This window comes from Aegilops tauschii, chromosome 3 (genome assembly GCF_002575655.3).
Source record: "Aegilops tauschii subsp. strangulata cultivar AL8/78 chromosome 3, Aet v6.0, whole genome shotgun sequence".
Classification (NCBI taxonomy): Eukaryota; Viridiplantae; Streptophyta; class Magnoliopsida; order Poales; family Poaceae; genus Aegilops; species Aegilops tauschii.
In genome coordinates this window covers 622,612,188-622,629,243 of record NC_053037.3, presented here as the reverse complement: position 1 = coordinate 622,629,243, position 17,056 = coordinate 622,612,188, and the positions used below count along the sequence as shown (strand labels likewise).

The window sequence follows — 17,056 nt, the reverse complement described above, 5'->3', positions numbered from 1 at the left end:
GTCGAACGGGCCCCTGACTCACGCCCTGATCGGGGGCGCCCAACCAAACCATGGTTGGTGGGCCCCTGTGACCCGCGCTATATAAACAGAGGTGGGGCCGGGGCACGACTCACGAGGTTAATCGCTGCCACAATCCCCACCTACAATCCCTACCGATCTAGGGTTAGCGCGGTGCTCACAGGAAGCTCCACCACCGCCGCCGTCCACTCTCTGTCCACATTGTCACCGGGCCCTACTTCACCATGGCTGGCGCTGGATCGAGCTCGTCTGGACAGGCAGAAGGTAGGTTCACTGGAATGATCTAACCTATCCGATCCAAAGCAATTTATCAGTTATACCTTGTGATTATTCCCATTACACTTGGACCTTTCCTTTACGTCAAAAATCTGAAGTTTTGTCCCTGGTCACCGAGTTTCATGCTTTTGTCAACACCCAATTTCAGAAACAAATTCCCGTTTTTTAGACAGACAATAGCCATGACTTTGATAACCGTGTTGCTTGTGCCTTCTTCATTTCCCAGGGCATTCGACTGCGTCTCTCTTGCCCATACACTTCTCAGCATAACGGTAGAGCTGAACGAATTTTACGCACTTTCAATGACAGTGTCCATACTCTGTTATTCCATGCCCATCTTGCTCCTCGTTTTGGGCTGAGGCTCTTAGCACTGTTACTTAGGGCATGCACAATGGTGATATCTTAAGAGTGCCACCTAGGATAAATAATGAGGTGGAGGAGAGAGAACTCATAAGAAAAGGTTTGTCATCTCTTATTTAAGAGAAGACAAGAGATGATCTCTTAGCGCAATATGTCTCACCACATTTTTAGAAATGACTAGTTATTGAAAAGGCTAAGAAATGACCCACTGTAGACTTTTTTTATCTCTAAATTATATGCAAGACTTAAGATAAAACTATCTTATCAACCATTGTATATGTCCTTATCTCACCAACTTACGCCCATGCATGCCATGCCAACACCACACTCCGATGAATTTTTTTTTCGTCCACCTACCCACATATGATCACCTTCATGACGCGTCCACAGCAGAACTATTGGGCTATCCTAGAAACAGGACGTGGTCCTCCAGGCTCCAACCATCCTTCGACACCCACAATAACTTCTCCGGCCCATCGGCAACCTCCTTGAGCGTCTGCACCAACATGGAGAGCGCACGGACCAGGCGATCAACGCTCTTCTCACCCTTTTCCTTCCCGAACAAAGGACCAGTTGCAGAAACATGGAGACTGAAGGGGTTGCTCTCGACCGTCCGATGAAAAGTGCATCTGACAGACACAGAGTTGGCGGATGCTCACACAGGATCGGCCGGCTGAGGGTAAACGTTTTCCATATAGTTAATAATGTACTCCATAATCTTGTTTGGCCTATTCTTCAAAAAAAAAAAGAATCTCGTTTGGCCTATTCTTCAAAAAAAAATCTCATTTGGCCTTTTGCTTATTCAAAGCAGAACGAGTGACCTCCTATTTCCCTACTTTCCATCCTCAGCCTCGCACGTTCTTAAGAGTAGGGAACTAGGGATATGATGGTCTTCTAATAAATTTGGTCACTATACATGGCTACAAAGCCAAATTTTGAGATAAATGTCGAAGGGCTCAAGGAGTATACAGTTAAGGAAAAAATGTTTTCACTATAGCTACGGCAAAGATCAAGCTACGTGTAGCTACATTAGCTCTAGTGGAGGACCAACTTATCGTTGCGCCGTCGCCTTCGTGGCCGGTCGCCAACCAAGATAATCTTGAGGTTGCATCCATCTAAAATTAGCCCATCGAGAGCGGCGAGAGCATCATCCTGATGGAGGTGGGTGGTCGCGATTGTGACGAGACCGATACCTTGCGAGGTCTTGGTCTTCTTATAGTAGATTACCTCGGCGCTCAAAACTTTGCCATGCTTGCTGAAGAAGTGTCGCAGTTGAGAGTCCTTCACCGTTATAGGCAGATTACGCACCAACACCCTGAAACTAGGCTCGTAATGCCTCTGGATGTGATTGATGTGTATTCGGCTTGTAACTACTGGAGCTGTCTGATGATGTTGTAGTTTTGGAGCCTTCAGCTTACTACCCTTGATGATTTCCTGATAATTAAAGCCAAACCGTAGGTGATTCGTTAGCACTAGAGCTGCAGGTGTTAAACTCTTAGACGATGAGACAATTAATGAATGAATCTAATCTATTAACAAACAAAATTCAGTTTAAGCTGTTTCCAAGAGAGCGTGCACCTGAATTGGAGCAATGGTGGGCCGGGGGACGACCCACGTGCACTTGTCGTTGTGCCATCCCAGAGGCAGCTGCTCGACCAACTTGGTCTTACCGTCAATGAGGCTATACCTGAACACACCATACTGTTCATCGGGCCTCGTCGATGCAAAGTAGGCGCACCCGCCATGGCCGCCCATCAGCGAGGCGTCCACCGCGAAACTAATGGGTGAGCCTAGAAAGAACACACGATCAACCAGGCTACGGGTGTCTTTCCTCACCCACTGGTGCATGCACCGACACCGAGAACTGTTGAAATCGGCGGCTGCCAAACGCCAACTTATAAGTGAAACGTGACCAGATCTGGACCGACACCCACAGAAGCTCGCCACGGGATTCGAGGACGTAGTTAGACAGCTCTGAGTAGCTGTCGTGCTCGTCTGGCATCAACAGCCTCGGGACCACCACGTCGCAGGCGACATTGCTGTTGGGCGTGATGGCATGCCACAGTTTAGCCTTGACAGTGAGGAGGATCTTGCCTCCGTGGTACGCGGCGCAAAACTCGCCGGACCACCAGGACCAGGGCCAGGGGGTCTCAAGGGTCCTCTCGACGAGCGTCCACTCTGTGTCACCGGGACAGAAAAGAGCCGCACTAAACCTGGTCATGGTGTCATGCAGATACTTGACGCGGGAGATGCTGTAGACAAAGGTGGTGCCGTCGCCGTAGACGATGCCACTTGGACGGCCCTCCTCCCATTGGATGAGCGGGGAACGAGACAGGTAGGTGTAGTAGCTGGGGCGAAGATGGCTGGTGACGACGGGGTGGTGCCAAAGAGCGGTGGCGTCGGCGCTGCACACCCAGTCCCTAAGAGGCACCGTCGGCGGCGCGCAGTAGCCGGACTTTGAGAAGACGCATCTGAGCTTGAGCGGGGAGTCCGACACCACCGGCGCGAGGATCCAGGGCAGGAACAGGTGGGTCGCCGTTGTCTGCGACAGCAGGTCGCGTGAGCTGCGCCATGGCTTGCAGACGGCGTGGAAGCGGACCAAGTCGACGGCGACGTGCAGGCGGCCAGCGATCTCACGGAGCAGATCCACCGGGAGGTCCGACCACCTGCTCCGGCGCATGGCGGCGTATGAAAACTTGGAAAGAAAGAAGGAAGCTGCAGATGGAGAATCGTCGATGTACATGTGTTTGTTTGTTGCGTATCAGCCGGCCAATTAGTTGTTGTTTTTTTTTTACTCTAGCCGACTAGTTAGTTGCCTCCCATACAAAAACGGAAAAGCTTACCTTAAGCTGACCAATCGCGTGCGAGCGTCCATCGCCTCGGATTGACTCTTCATCATATGGTCCAGAGTAAGCCTCTCTGTGTCCACGTTTTCTGCAACTGAACCTTTGTTTCAGGAAAGAAAGTTTGCAACTGACCACCGAAGAGGGGTTAGATCCTGCAACGACGAAGACTCGTTTGACTAGGAGGGCGACGACGGCGAGGATTCCAGTAGGATCTCGCCGGATCCGACAAGGATGGCGTGCGGGGACGTCCGGGACCGGCGGTGGCCGAGACAGATGCGGCTAGGAGGGCGATGGCGGCGAGGTTTCCAGTCGGATCTCGCCGGATCCGACGAGGATGGCATGCGGTCAGGAGGCGGGGACGTCCGCGAGCGACGAGGGCTCGGCTTGGCGAGGTCCGGCGGGGGTGGAGGCGAGCTTCACAGGGGGGACCATGACAGCAGCAGCGCACGACGCTCGTGCGGCAATAGACAGAGGAAGATGGAAAAAACAAAAGGAAGAGGAGGATGGCAGCGAGGCGGCCTGGTCGGAGGTATGGAGCTCACTGGTGGCGGCACGAAGGCGGGGACATGCGGCGCCGATCCTCCATCACCACTAATCTATCATAGCACGCGGTAAACACAATGGCTTTTTTTGCAACTTCCTCTCTGTTGCAAGATTTTCTGTAACATCAATCATGTTGCAAAAAAATTCTTCCGTAACATCTTACGAAGGAGAAGACAAAAAAAATTCTGCAACATTACTACTGTTGCAAAGTTTTTCTGCAAATAGTTTTCTGCAATAAGACATGTGTTGCAAAGGTTTCTGCAACGAGACTTCTGTTGCAAAAAAATTTGCAACAGCAGCTTTGTTGGAGTGGTGAGGGCGCCGCTCTGCCACATGATTGCGTCACATCAGACGGCTCACGAGACGGCGGATCCGCTGGCCAACGCGCAACACGACCCATACAAAACTCGTATATTTATGGGCAACTTCTTACGAAATCCTCCTTCGATATTATCCTATATAAACCTATAATTGGCTTTGGTTCTGCTATATGGTCATACATGGTGTGCATCTGCAAACTTGGTGGGACAAGATTTTGCAAATCCATCAAAATTGTTTCACACACAATTCCAAAATATAAATTGCATAGTTTAGAACATAAGAATGTAAGAATGTACCGTATATGCCACAGAATTGCTAGCTCACTAAACATGCATGCATGCAGTCGAAGCGAGCTCAGTCGGTGAGTCAGCTATGTCAACACGTCAGCGGACGGGGATGGCAACGACGCCAGCCTCCTTCTTTGGCTTGACGGCATGCGCTAGTCCACCACCGCCTACCTCCTTCGTTGGCTCGACGCCAATGCTGATGCCCAACCCAACCGGGCTCGACACAAAAAACGCAAGCAATTGGAGCACCCTCGTGAGGAATGGATGCCTGTGGATCATCCAGAGGAGCACGATGCCATGGTCACCGCCAAGAAGATCTTGCGGCCCTAGTTATGCATTGACTCCTCCATGACTCGCTCTTTGTTGCAAAAAAAATGATTCTACTGTTTATTTGCATGTTTGACACAATTGCTTTCTTTCTTATTTTCAATAAAAACCATATTTCTAGTTCGAAGATGTGTTAAGCGTTGACTTTCTAATGATTTAGGAAGTTGGGGGTGTACTAGTCTTAATCTTGCAGTGTTAATAAAAAGAAAATCAAATACAGTAGATCAGATGGACTCTTCTCCTCGAAAGCACTTCTCCCAAAACACCCCTAATCAAGGTTATCCTCTGTCCCATCGTTCTTGTCTGAATATAAAATGTTATAAACTTCCTTCATCCCAAAATAAGTGTCGCTAACTTAGTACAACTTTGAAGAAGGTAGTATGAAGTTTCTTAAACAAAAAGTACCTAACAATGAGCACGTATGATCTCGACATCGACTTTTGCTTTTTCTACAATCGGTCTGTTGCAAGGTATATAGCTGGATAAGTATATCGGTTTTACTAATCCTTAGTCGACTGAGATTTACTCAAGTCTGAGTCGATTTCCGGAAACGCAACTTACGGTCTTCTCATTAAACTGAATAAACTAAAATTGCATTTTCTTAAGAATTGATTAAGACATAAAAAAGTGCCAATCAAACTGAGGCTTAGATGAATCCTATAAATAAACATGGGAATAAACTTAGAGTAGCGTTGACAATGACTAGCTGTTGTTGTACTACACACGGGCGATCAAGTTGTACTGTCAAGCAGTAGTACTACACACACACACACACACAAAAAGTCAGCCCTGTACTGCAAACAAGAACACAAGATGGAGTTATCTTACTAATTAATTATGGGATTTTCTTCTAAATAATCATGCTTCAACGCAAGATGAGCTGAGCTGAGGAGATAACTACATACGTATGTACGTACTGACCAAATATACCTAAGAAACTCCTCTGCATATATACGTACGCGCTGGCCTAGAATTAGAAACCAACATCATCAATTCACCATGGCGAAGATGGCAAGGTCGACGAGGAGGACGTCTAATCTCATTTGCACCCTGCTCCTGCTCTCGCTGCTGCTGCTTACCTGCTTATTCCAGCAGGCCAGCGGCCATGGCGGCGTCGACCACGGTGACGGCGATGAGGACGAAGATGCCCACCACGGCGACGCTGGCGTTGGCGGCGGCGGGCTCCGGTCCAGGGGCCTCATCGCCGTGAAGGTGTGGTGCCTGGTGATCCTGCTGGTGTTCACCTTCCTGGGTGGCGTGTCCCCCTACTTCTACCGCTGGAACGAGGCCTTCCTCCTCCTCGGCACCCAGTTCGCCGCCGGCATCTTCCTCGGCACCGCGCTCATGCACTTCCTCGCCGGCTCCACCTCCACTTTCAACGCGCTCACCCACAGCCCCTACCCCTTCTCCTTCATGCTCGCCTGCGCCGGCTTCCTCCTCACCATGCTCAGCGACGTTGCCATCGTCGCAGTCGCCAACAGGCAGAGGGTCAACCAGGCGGCGCCCATCCAGAAAGAGGCCGAGGAGGAGGGCGAGTCGGCGTCGGCAGCGGCGCACGCGCACCCGATGCTCATGACAGCGACGTCGTCATTCGAGGATGCGATCCTCCTCATCGTCGCGCTCTGCTTCCACTCCATCTTCGAGGGGATCGCCATAGGCGTTTCAGGTGAATGAACACCGTACCATAGAGCCATTTCATAGTTTTCCACGTATGCAGCATGATATATAGGCATTAAGGAACGAATAGTTTGTGGTGTAAAAACCTGAACTAACAGAGAAAAGTGCACACCGTGAAAAGTCATGCTCCTATGTTTCAAAAGTTTGATAAAAATCAATTAAAATTGCAGCGACGAAGGGTGAGGCATGGAGGAACCTATGGACGATCGGGCTCCACAAGATCTTTGCGGCGGTGGCCATGGGCATTGCACTCCTGCGAATGATCCCCAAGCGTCCGTTCCTCATGACGGTGCTCTACTCGCTGGCCTTCGCCGTGTCAAGCCCGGTTGGGGTGGGCATTGGTATCGCCATCGACGCCACGGCGGAGGGCCCGGCCGCGGACTGGACATATGCCATCTCCATGGGGATCGCCACGGGGGTCTTCGTCTACGTCGCCATCAACCACCTCATGGCCAAGGGGTACCGCCCGCAGCAGCCAAACTACTTCGACAAGCCCATCTTCAAGTTCCTCGGCGTGCTTACCGGCATAGCCGTCATGTCTGTCGTCATGATATGGGACTGATTTATCCATCCGTTAAATCAAGAGGGTGCTTTGATTTGATTATTCACATGCACAGTGTGCTTAATTTCATTTGGGTTTTGTGTGGGGCAGTGTGCACATATGTACTTATCTGGTTTACTTACATTTGAACATGTTTGGATTGTTTGTGTGAATGTGTGATCATTTGGAAAATGAGGAGATGAATAATTAGTTACAACATTTTTTAACTTGGGCAATTATTATGTGGAGTTCGCTCACAAAGGGGCCTGTCACATCTCAAGTTTTACACTAACATGGGAAAATCAGATTCTTCCTGGGTTTATTTGCAATCACCTAGATCACGATAGCCTATTAATTTCAAAAAACCAACAAAATAAAAAATTAGGCTTGATTATTTAAAATTATCCAAGGTCAACTATTACATCAGAGCCATTATTAAGTTTAAAGTTTAAACTAACTGGATGAACTATAGCAGGAAGAGCACTCAATTTATTATATTTTTATTAGGTAAGCAGAGCACTCAACTAGATCATGACAGCCTACTTCGTTTCTTTTTTAAATGCAAATGAACCGAAGGCCTGCGCATGAAGAAAAAATAACAAACAGAAAAGGCTTCTATTTGGCCCAGCCCATACATTATTTCCTATTTCGTTTTCTTTTACCTTCACCTCTGTCTACGTCTAGAAAAAAAATACTCAGTCTACCATAAAATAAAATTTTACTCACAGCAACAATATTTAATTGGTCCTGGAGAAATTAGTAGCAATATCAAATCATAAAACACACTCCCTCCGTCCCAAAATAAATGGCATATAAACCAATTCAAAAAGTCAATGATTTTTAAGTTTGACCAAGCATATATAAAAATTATGAATAAAATTATATCAAATCAATATCAATATATCCACTATTATATATATACATATATATTGATAATTTATTTATTTAATATTGCAATAGTTTCTTCTACATTTTTGCTAATTTTCTTCTATATTGGAGTTAGCTCAAAAAGGGACATGTATCATCGCAAATTTTAACTAACATGGGAAATTATTATGTGGAGTTCGCTCACAATAGCATATCAAGTTTTGCACTAGCAAGGGAAATCAGATTTGTTTTCCTGGAGTTATTTGCAGTTACTAGAGATCATGGTAGCCTATTAATTTCAATAACAAAAAAAATGAAATGTTGGCCTTGATTATTTTAATTTATCCTAGTCCAAAACAATTAAATCAGAGCCCTTATTAAGTTTAAACTAACTGGATGAACTGAAGCAAGCGGAACACTCGATTTTATTTTATTTTTATTAGGGAAGAACTGAAGATAACAATACCAAATCAATATCAATATATCCATGATTAGATATATTTCATAATCTATTTATTCAATATTGTAATTATTGATAGTTTCTTCTACATTTTTGCTAATGTTCTTCTACATTGGTGTTTGCTCAAAAAGGGGCCTGTAGCACCTCAAGTTTAACTAACATGAGAGGATCGTATATATTTTCCTGGAGTTATTTGCATTTACGGGGAATCATGATAACCTATTCATTTCAATAAACCAATAAAATAAAGTGGCTGCTTTGATTATTTTAAATTATCTAAGTCCAAAAGAATTAAATCAGAGCCCTTGATAAGTCGGAAGTAACTGAAGCAAGCTGAGCACTCAATTTTATTTTATATTAGGGAAGCAGAGCACTCAAATGAACTGAAGGTTTTTCCTTTTTAGATGCAAATGAAATGAAGGCCTGTGTATGGAGGAAGAAATAATAAAAAGAGAAGCTTCTATTCAGGCCCTGGAACAATCCACAGCCCATACCATCTTTCCTATTTGGTTTTCTTTTACCTTCATCTCAGTCACTCAGAGTGCTAATATATTAAAGAAAAAAGTAACTCACAGTAACAATATTAACTTGACCTAGAAAAAGAAGCAATATCAACTCAATAAAACATACTCCCTCTGTCCAAAATAAGTGTCTTGGCTTTAGTTCAAATCTGAACAAATAGTAAATATTTTGGGACGGAGGGAGTAGTAAATATTCTGCACACCTAGCTCCTGTACTAATTTAGTCTCAGGTAGTTTCAGAGATCATGAAAATTTCTTGGAACAAATGAGATCATGATGACAGCCTACAACTATGATATGCAATGGAAATGACCATGAGATCTTTCCTGCACATATAAAAAGAGTAGAGTGGTAGCACATGCACCAGCAACAAAAGACAGAACAGACTGGTATCTTCCTTCACCAACAACCAACAGCAGACTAAGGCATAGCCTAGTGGTGGGAAGGGGTTGATGCCTTCCCACCCACCCAGGTTCAAGGCATGGTACTTGCAATTTGGGTTTGTTGCACCCATTATACTGTAGGGGGTTCCCTTACAGTCTTTCTGTCAAAAAAAAAAAACCAACAACCAACAGAACTCTGCAACTGCAGCTCAGCAACCAGAGCAAAAAAGAATGGCAGGACTAGGACAGGACATGAATCATTGGCAATCAGGGAAACACAAGGCACTGCAGCAGCTACATGGACCGTTTCTAGAATAACAACTTTGATTGCAAAACAATTGGATACCAGAATGGAATTGTAGTTATGCAGACTTTCTATTACATAGAGCTGGAATGATTTTACTATCCTAATGTGATGAGTGTTGGGCAGCTCTGCTTCACATAAAACAAAAGGGTTATTTGGATCTTTCTCTTCTTGGAGAGATGCCAGCAGATTTGATGAAGATATTTCACAAATGGTGATCATTTTTTTGGAAACTATGACAGGAATGTAAGGATGGTGACAATAGTAAGAGAGCATAAAAAAAACAGTCAGCTTGTTGGCTTTGTTGAATAAGACAAAAAATATGACCTCCTGTCCCTGGTGAAGAAAGCAAGAAAAGAAGGATGAGAAGGTGACCATGAGCAATACAATCATATCCAACTAAATAGCTGGAAAAAAAACTGTAGGCTCAAGCAGAAAATATCTTGAATGATGTTTTGTTGAATCTCTGCTGCAGCATCTACAACCTTCTTCTAACAGGTCGTGGGTACAATCAACGAGCCCTGAAGAAATAATTGAGGTGCTGAAAACAATCTATGTATCATAATATGATGAGTGTTGTGCAGCTCTGCTTCACATAAATCAGAAAGGTTCTTGGATCTTTCTTTTCTGGAACAACAGATTTGATGAAGATATTCCACACATGGTGATCATTTTTCCCTTTTTTGGATTGGAAAGCCTGACAAGAACGTAAAGATGATGACAACAGTAACAGAGCACACACAAAACAGTCAACTCAGCTGCCTTTGCTGGAAAAGACAGTATACCTGGTGAAGAAAGCAAGAAAACAAGGATGAAAGGGTGAGCTTGATCGGTACAACGATATATCCAATTGAAGAGCAGAAAATATCTTGAGTGATGCTTTATTGAATCTTTGCTACGGTCTAAACCTTCCAACAAGTCATGGTTACAAAGGACGAAACCCCGTCGCATTGAGCAAGATGGAATTAGAAGAAACAATTGAGTGCTGCCAGCAATTTAAGCGCTCACTGTCCAGATGCTTGCATCTATCAGTAACAAAACTTGTCTTGCTGAATGATACTCCAAAATGCAACAGGAAGGCCATCTTGAATACGCAAACTGGAGGACATTTCCATTGCAACATCTCTAGTTCTGCTCCTCTATGTACAAAACAGCATGCAATTTGCGCTCTACAAATTCTCTTTATCTCTCAGCTGACTTATATATAGAAAACATCAAACGGAAGCAAACATATGCGGCTCTCCAACATCTAATGTCGTAATATTCCCCAATGCGTGATGCAGTCATCACCTGGCGACCGCATCGGCGTGGCTATCTTGGGATCTCCAGCTTGTGCTGCGGCTCCTCAGACCACGGGTGAAAACCGAGCTCCACTCTGACCTCGAGGATGAGGCTCGAGTCACATTGGTCGAATGGGTGTGCCCAAAGCAAGCAAACATGTTGTCGAACATGCGTCTAATAACTCCCCTCTGCGACGAACGGCTCCCTCTTGATGACCATGAGATCCTCCTCGGTGCACCGCCATTGTTGAAACCGCCGTCCACCTCGGTGTAGACAACTGGGAGCTCCCTCTCGCCGGCCCTCCGGCCACCAGCGAACCTCCCGACGGCAAAGCCTCCTCCAGGGAGCCGCCAAATCGTCAACCCCACCGTCGTCTCCTCCTCGCTGCCAGCCTCAGCCCCGGTGTTGCTGCCCTGGTCGTCAGCGGCGCCCAGGTCGCTGGCCGGAGCAGGCCGCGCCACATCCGTGGGCAGCTCGTGCCGGCACACGGGGCACGAGTTGCGCAGCGCGAGCCACGGCAGGATGCAGTCCTGGTGGTACATGTGGCTGCAGGGCATCTCCCTGGCCTCGTCGCCCAGCTGGAAGGCCTCCTTGCAGACGGCGCAGTGGGAGTCGGCGCCTACGTGGCAGGCGGCGACGACGACGGTGGGCATGGACTCGACGGCGGCCTTGGAGGCCGGCGGGTTGTCGCAGGGGCGGACGGCGCCGAAGCCGCCGGCCTCGATCTGGGCGAGCTGCTCGAGGAGGCGCTCGAACCCGGACCCCATGAGGAAGTCGGACATGCTCTCGGGCAGCGGGCGGAGGCCGGATCCGGCGCCGTCGTCGTAGAAGAGCTCGAAGCTGCTGGTGGCGCCGGGGGCCTCGTCGCCGGGCGGGGCCGCGGAGCGCCGGAGCACGATGACCGGGTTGTACGGCGAGCCGGAGCGGTCCCCCGAGGCGGCGCCGCCACGCCTGCCGCGGCGGGGCCGGACCTCGGTGGGCGCCTCGGCGGCGCGGCGGCGGAGGAAGGCGGAGGGCGAGGCGGCCCTGCGCGGCGGCGGCGCGTCCATCTGCTCCAGGAAGCCGCCGTCGCAGCCGGGGCAGACCAGCCCGGCGTCCCCCGCCGTGCGCACGAACCGCTCGCAGCTGTAGCACCAGTAGGACGGCGGCGCCGCCGGGCCGGCAGCCGTGGCCGCCCACCGATCCATGGGGAGAGAAAAGGCGCGGGCTTTCCGCAGGACCAGATCCAACTGAGCTGGATAAGAAGGAGCTGGAGCTGGAGCTGGGCGGTGGATCGGGGCAGGGAGGGAGGGCGGCGCGGGGGGATGGGGGAGGAGGTTGGGGATGATTGGTGGTAGGTGGTGGCGTTTTAACCGGCGGCGACCAGACCGGGCCGAGTGGAACGGGGAATGGGAATATTTCCACCCCAGCGGCGGGGGAAGCGCGTGGGGCCGGGCTGTCAGAGCGGCAGCGTGGCGGGGACGCTTCCTTCACTTCCTTGTCGTCTCCTCTCTGCCGTTGATATCCTAACGCCGTTCCGTTCCCGGACCACGCGCCATTCTGCTTTTTGTTTTCTTGATTGATTGATTCATGATTCTTCGTTTCTTTTTCAACCATTTATTTACTTTTACTGGGAATTCTAATGGGAAATTAAAACGGATGGACGTCGCTACATCGGCCGTCTCCATCGAGTTTGATTCGGAGGAGGGGCCGGGACGTGGAGAAGGAGAAAGAGGAAAAGCAAGGAAGAACATTGGGTGGCGCCACCGCGGGACTAGTTGATCGTGAGGTGTGTATGACAAATGTTTTGAATAGGTGTCAACGTAGAGGGAGAGCCAATATATGTATCGTGTTGCGTGGTTTTCCACCAATAATAAATTTCAAGACAGCATAATTAAGCACCCAATGTTTGAGCCATGGAAAAAGGAGTGGCCAGCTTTGGTGTGCAGCGAGTAGACCCGATTCCCAGCAGCGGCATCTGTCACCAGTTGGCCGAAAGAAAGAAAGAAGAAAAAAGCAGGGATTCAGACAGATGCCCTGTTCCGAAATCAAATCTTTTGGTGGCGCCCATGATCCAGCCAGCCGAGCCAGATCCGGTCCACGAAAAGAAACCCGGCCCGTGAACGTGAGATAACGGAGTCACAGGGAGTGGCTGCCATGGAGTCAAAGGCCCTCTGGACGGAAGGACCCGGCACGGGCACGAGCACGAGCTTTCTTTTTGGATTCGGAATTCCGTATCCATGGACTGTTCGTTCGTTGATCAGCTCGTCGAGATCATCATTTGTTGCATTTTCAGTTTCGGGCTTGATCGACCAAGGGAAATTAAAATACTCCTACTCGGGTATGCATCGATCGTGCGCAAGACCAGAACAAATAAGCCAATTTGGCCCGACTAATTAACGGGCCCACGGGTACAGCTACCTAATCGTCGACATCACGGTTAGGTTAGATGCTCAACTCACCTCGCCAGCGGTGCTGATCGACTCACAAAAAGGATTGACTGATTGCACTTGCGCATACATCATCTCCCCACTCCACATGCATGCATCACGGCGAATGAGATACCTCGTTTCACCACGCAGAGAGAGACCCATGCTTGCTTGGTGAGCATGCATGCATGTGAGATCGGACCTGTACGTATGGTCGGTCGACACAATTGTGACGGGGCCACAGGAGCACTTGCATGAGCATCAAGCTTAGCTGACCGATCGATTATAAAAGGCCCGTTGAAAATAAGCACAATGTCCCTCGTATTAAACTTCTTTTCGCTGCACCAAACATATGGACTACCACCACTACCTGTATGCATGGCTAATTAAGTCCTCTTGATATTAATTATTCGCAGTTTACATCGGCTAACTAGGTTCCCTTGAATCATATTATTCGATTTACGCAAAGCAAAAGGGAATGATATTGTTCGCAATTACATTATGCTACTCGATCACTATGGATTGTCGCAATCCCCTATAACACTATGCTCCCTAATTTTAAAAAGCTCACGTTCAATTCAGATCTTCAATTGAAATTGGGCCACCCAATTTTGACCGGGCCAACAATTTTTCAAAACTCTCTCATTTAATTCTATTATACTATACACTATACTTCCTAATTTTTAAGTCTTCACAAAAAATTGAGGTCTTCAATTTAGAATTGGGTCACCCAATTTTGACCGGGTCAATAATTTCTATTCAATTTTCTTAATTTTATATGTTTTTTAATTTTAAAGTGTTTTCATTCAATTGAAGTATTCAGTTTTAAATTTGGTTTACGATTTTGACTGGGCCAAGATTTCTCAAATCAGTCAGGAGCAACCGGCCTATAAAAATATATCAATCCCGCGCGACCTTCCACCACCCAGAAATAAAGTGCCACTGTGTGATACCGTACCATCAATATAATACATGCAGTCACTTATGCCGAAATATCTCCATATATATACATTGGTTAGCGGATAACACAAAACCACACCACGAAAGGCCCATCAAATCACCGCATTATAAATAATAAATAAAACACACTGCATCTCCTCCACCCGCCAAACTAAATGTTCTATCATTCCAGAATATAAGGGGTATTAGTTTTTGGCAACTCAAATTTCTTTAACTTTGATCAAGTTCAGAGAAAAAATATCGAGACCCACAATATTGAACAAAAGAAGTATGAAAATTCATTTGATGATGAATCTAATCATACCAATTTGATATATTTCTTAAAATTGATCAAACTTAAAAGGTTTGACTTTAAAAACAAAAGTAATACACCTTATATTCTGAAAAAGAGTGAGTAATTCATTTTAAGAAACGCAACAACACCAACGGCGCAGGAAAGCGCGTCCAACCCTTCTAGTTACATTATTAAGACCTCAGGGCTTTCGTTGCCAAAGAGTGAAAGATCTCACAAGCCGTGCATATATAATAAACACATATATCTATACCAAATACGTTTATACCTACTAATAAAAGTCATGTGTGTGTGCATCGCTCGACGTAGAGGCCAAGGTTTTTTTTTTGCGAGGGTAAAAGAGTTTTATTCTATATGAATAGGGTTGCAATCAAGAGGCACAAATTCCCCTACACACGTGGACCCCTACCTAGCCATAGAGCAGTAGTACTCTCAGCACGACTATACAATGCCAATCCATCTGCTACCCTATTTTGCTCATGCTTAATTTTCATAGGAATAATCTCTTGATCTACCATAAGATGATTGGTCTCAGCCGCCAAATGCCCATATGCTGACCGGGTTTAATTATCTTCGGTCATCGCCGTCAATGCCTCTGAAGAGTCTGATTGGACTATAATACGATCATTGCAGTGTTGGACCGCCAATGCCATACCTTGCATGATAGCATGTAATTCTGCTTCAAGTGCATCGTTACAGTTAGATAAACATCGGTATGCAGCAAAAATGTCGCTTCCATCGTGCCTCCTCAGAACCATGCCGGCCGCCGTTGTTCCATCCGCCACGGAGAATGCCCCATCCATGGATAAGGCGTCCTTGCTCGCCGGCGGTGGTGGCCATGGCAAAGCCAGAGGTTACCACACTCTCATATATTACTGGACCTTCCTCATTCAACGACATCTTCCCCTTAATGATATCCTCTGTACTATACCTCCTTGATAAATCAAGTGACCTCAAGTAACTTTGGAGAAAATCAGCCGAGACATTAGGAGATGATACATCCTTCCCATGTGCTAACTCTGACCGAATGACCATATCATCCAAATCAACATAATGATGCGATCGCGCATATCCTCTTGATAGTTGGCCAGTACATTCAGAAGCCAGTCCGAGCCTGTATCAACGAGAGACTCTCGGTAAGGTAGCAACCAGACCTGACGCATGCGCTCCCAAAGTAGGCGCGCATGATCGCATGTGATCAGTGCATGAAAACTGCTCTCCCTCTCCATTCCACATAGAGAATGGACTTATAGATCCCGGGTGCCTAGGCACCCTCTTATCCGTACCATCCATTCAAAATATAATGCCTAGAGATTTGAGCCAAGCACGGTAGCAATAGAATCCATTAGCAGTTCATGTCTTTCATTTAAGCTCGGGTGTACCAAAAAATATTACACGGGTCTAGTCTAGCCCTGCCCTTCGTGGCAGGATTCCACCTACTGAAAAAAGATGGAGATGACCTGTCGTTCTGCTAGACTATACAGGTTGAAGATTCCCTATTGACACCTTGGTGGCCACTCTCTGATGTGAAGGAAGAAGATGAACACCTGTTATAAAAGCTCTGTTGTGAAACCTAGGGTGCAGCATTGGTTGCACCACATGCACGCTGCCCATGACCAGTCCTTTCACCGCATGCACAAAAAAAATATGGACAAGCAGCACCTCCCTGACAGGTCTACAACAGTGCTGTCAAATCATCTCTCTCTCCATAAAAAAGGTGCCTAGGACCAGCCTTGTTCTGTCTCCTGCAGCGGTCGAGCGACCCTGTTCACACCCTGTAAAACAACCGCCTAATTAACATGCAGATGTAAGTGGCCTGCTGCTGTCTAATCATCAGCACGAATCTTCAAATCGTTGGACGCACAGGATAACAGGGTGTCGGGGCACCCGGGTGCTATGGCACCTTTCCGTTCCACATAACGGACATGTCTCTCTTTTTTAAATATGTCTAAACTTTTTTGCACACATTTGTCGCCAACGCACCAGAAGCCACTTTCCAAGCCAAAATACGCATCTTTAAAGGAACTTTAGATCCCCAAATACACTGCCATATCGGTCTTTCTCCGGTCGGGTGCGAGCTTGAAGAACCCTTCGCGGCCATCATATTTTGTTCTCTAGTTGCTAACCGATACACACTTCTTACTGAGAATAGCCCGTTCTTTTCTGGGAACCACGCAATAAAAGCATGTCCCCTTCTATGAGAAGTTAGAATTTTTACAATTTCATGAACATCCAATTCCTAGAAGTGCTCTCCCCGCCTCTGCACGCTCCAAGCTCCATGCTCATCCAAGAAATCTGCAACCCAATTATATCTGCAATTTCGCTTCGACGTTATAGGCCGGAGATTATGATCACGCGGTATCCATGGATTCCGCCATGTTTTA

The 17,056-nt window shown here is 47.1% G+C and overlaps 2 protein-coding genes and 1 pseudogene across 2 annotated transcripts; 2 read left to right on the top strand and 1 right to left on the bottom strand.

Annotated features, from left to right (window-relative positions):
- LOC141020855 (uncharacterized) overlaps positions 1-17,056 on the top strand; it is a 105,727-nt pseudogene that overhangs the window by 47,697 nt on the left and 40,974 nt on the right.
- LOC109772229 (zinc transporter 1) lies at positions 5,883-7,457 on the top strand. The gene is made up of 2 exons (XM_020330919.4): positions 5,883-6,644; positions 6,826-7,457. The coding sequence occupies exons 1-2, from the start codon at positions 5,978-5,980 to the stop codon at positions 7,215-7,217; spliced, it is 1,059 nt and encodes a 352-aa protein (XP_020186508.1). The 5' UTR covers positions 5,883-5,977; the 3' UTR covers positions 7,218-7,457.
- On the bottom strand, positions 10,597-12,375 carry LOC109772228 (probable E3 ubiquitin-protein ligase RHC2A). The gene has a single exon (XM_020330918.3). The coding sequence runs from the start codon at positions 12,197-12,199 to the stop codon at positions 11,018-11,020; it is 1,182 nt and encodes a 393-aa protein (XP_020186507.1). The 5' UTR covers positions 12,200-12,375; the 3' UTR covers positions 10,597-11,017.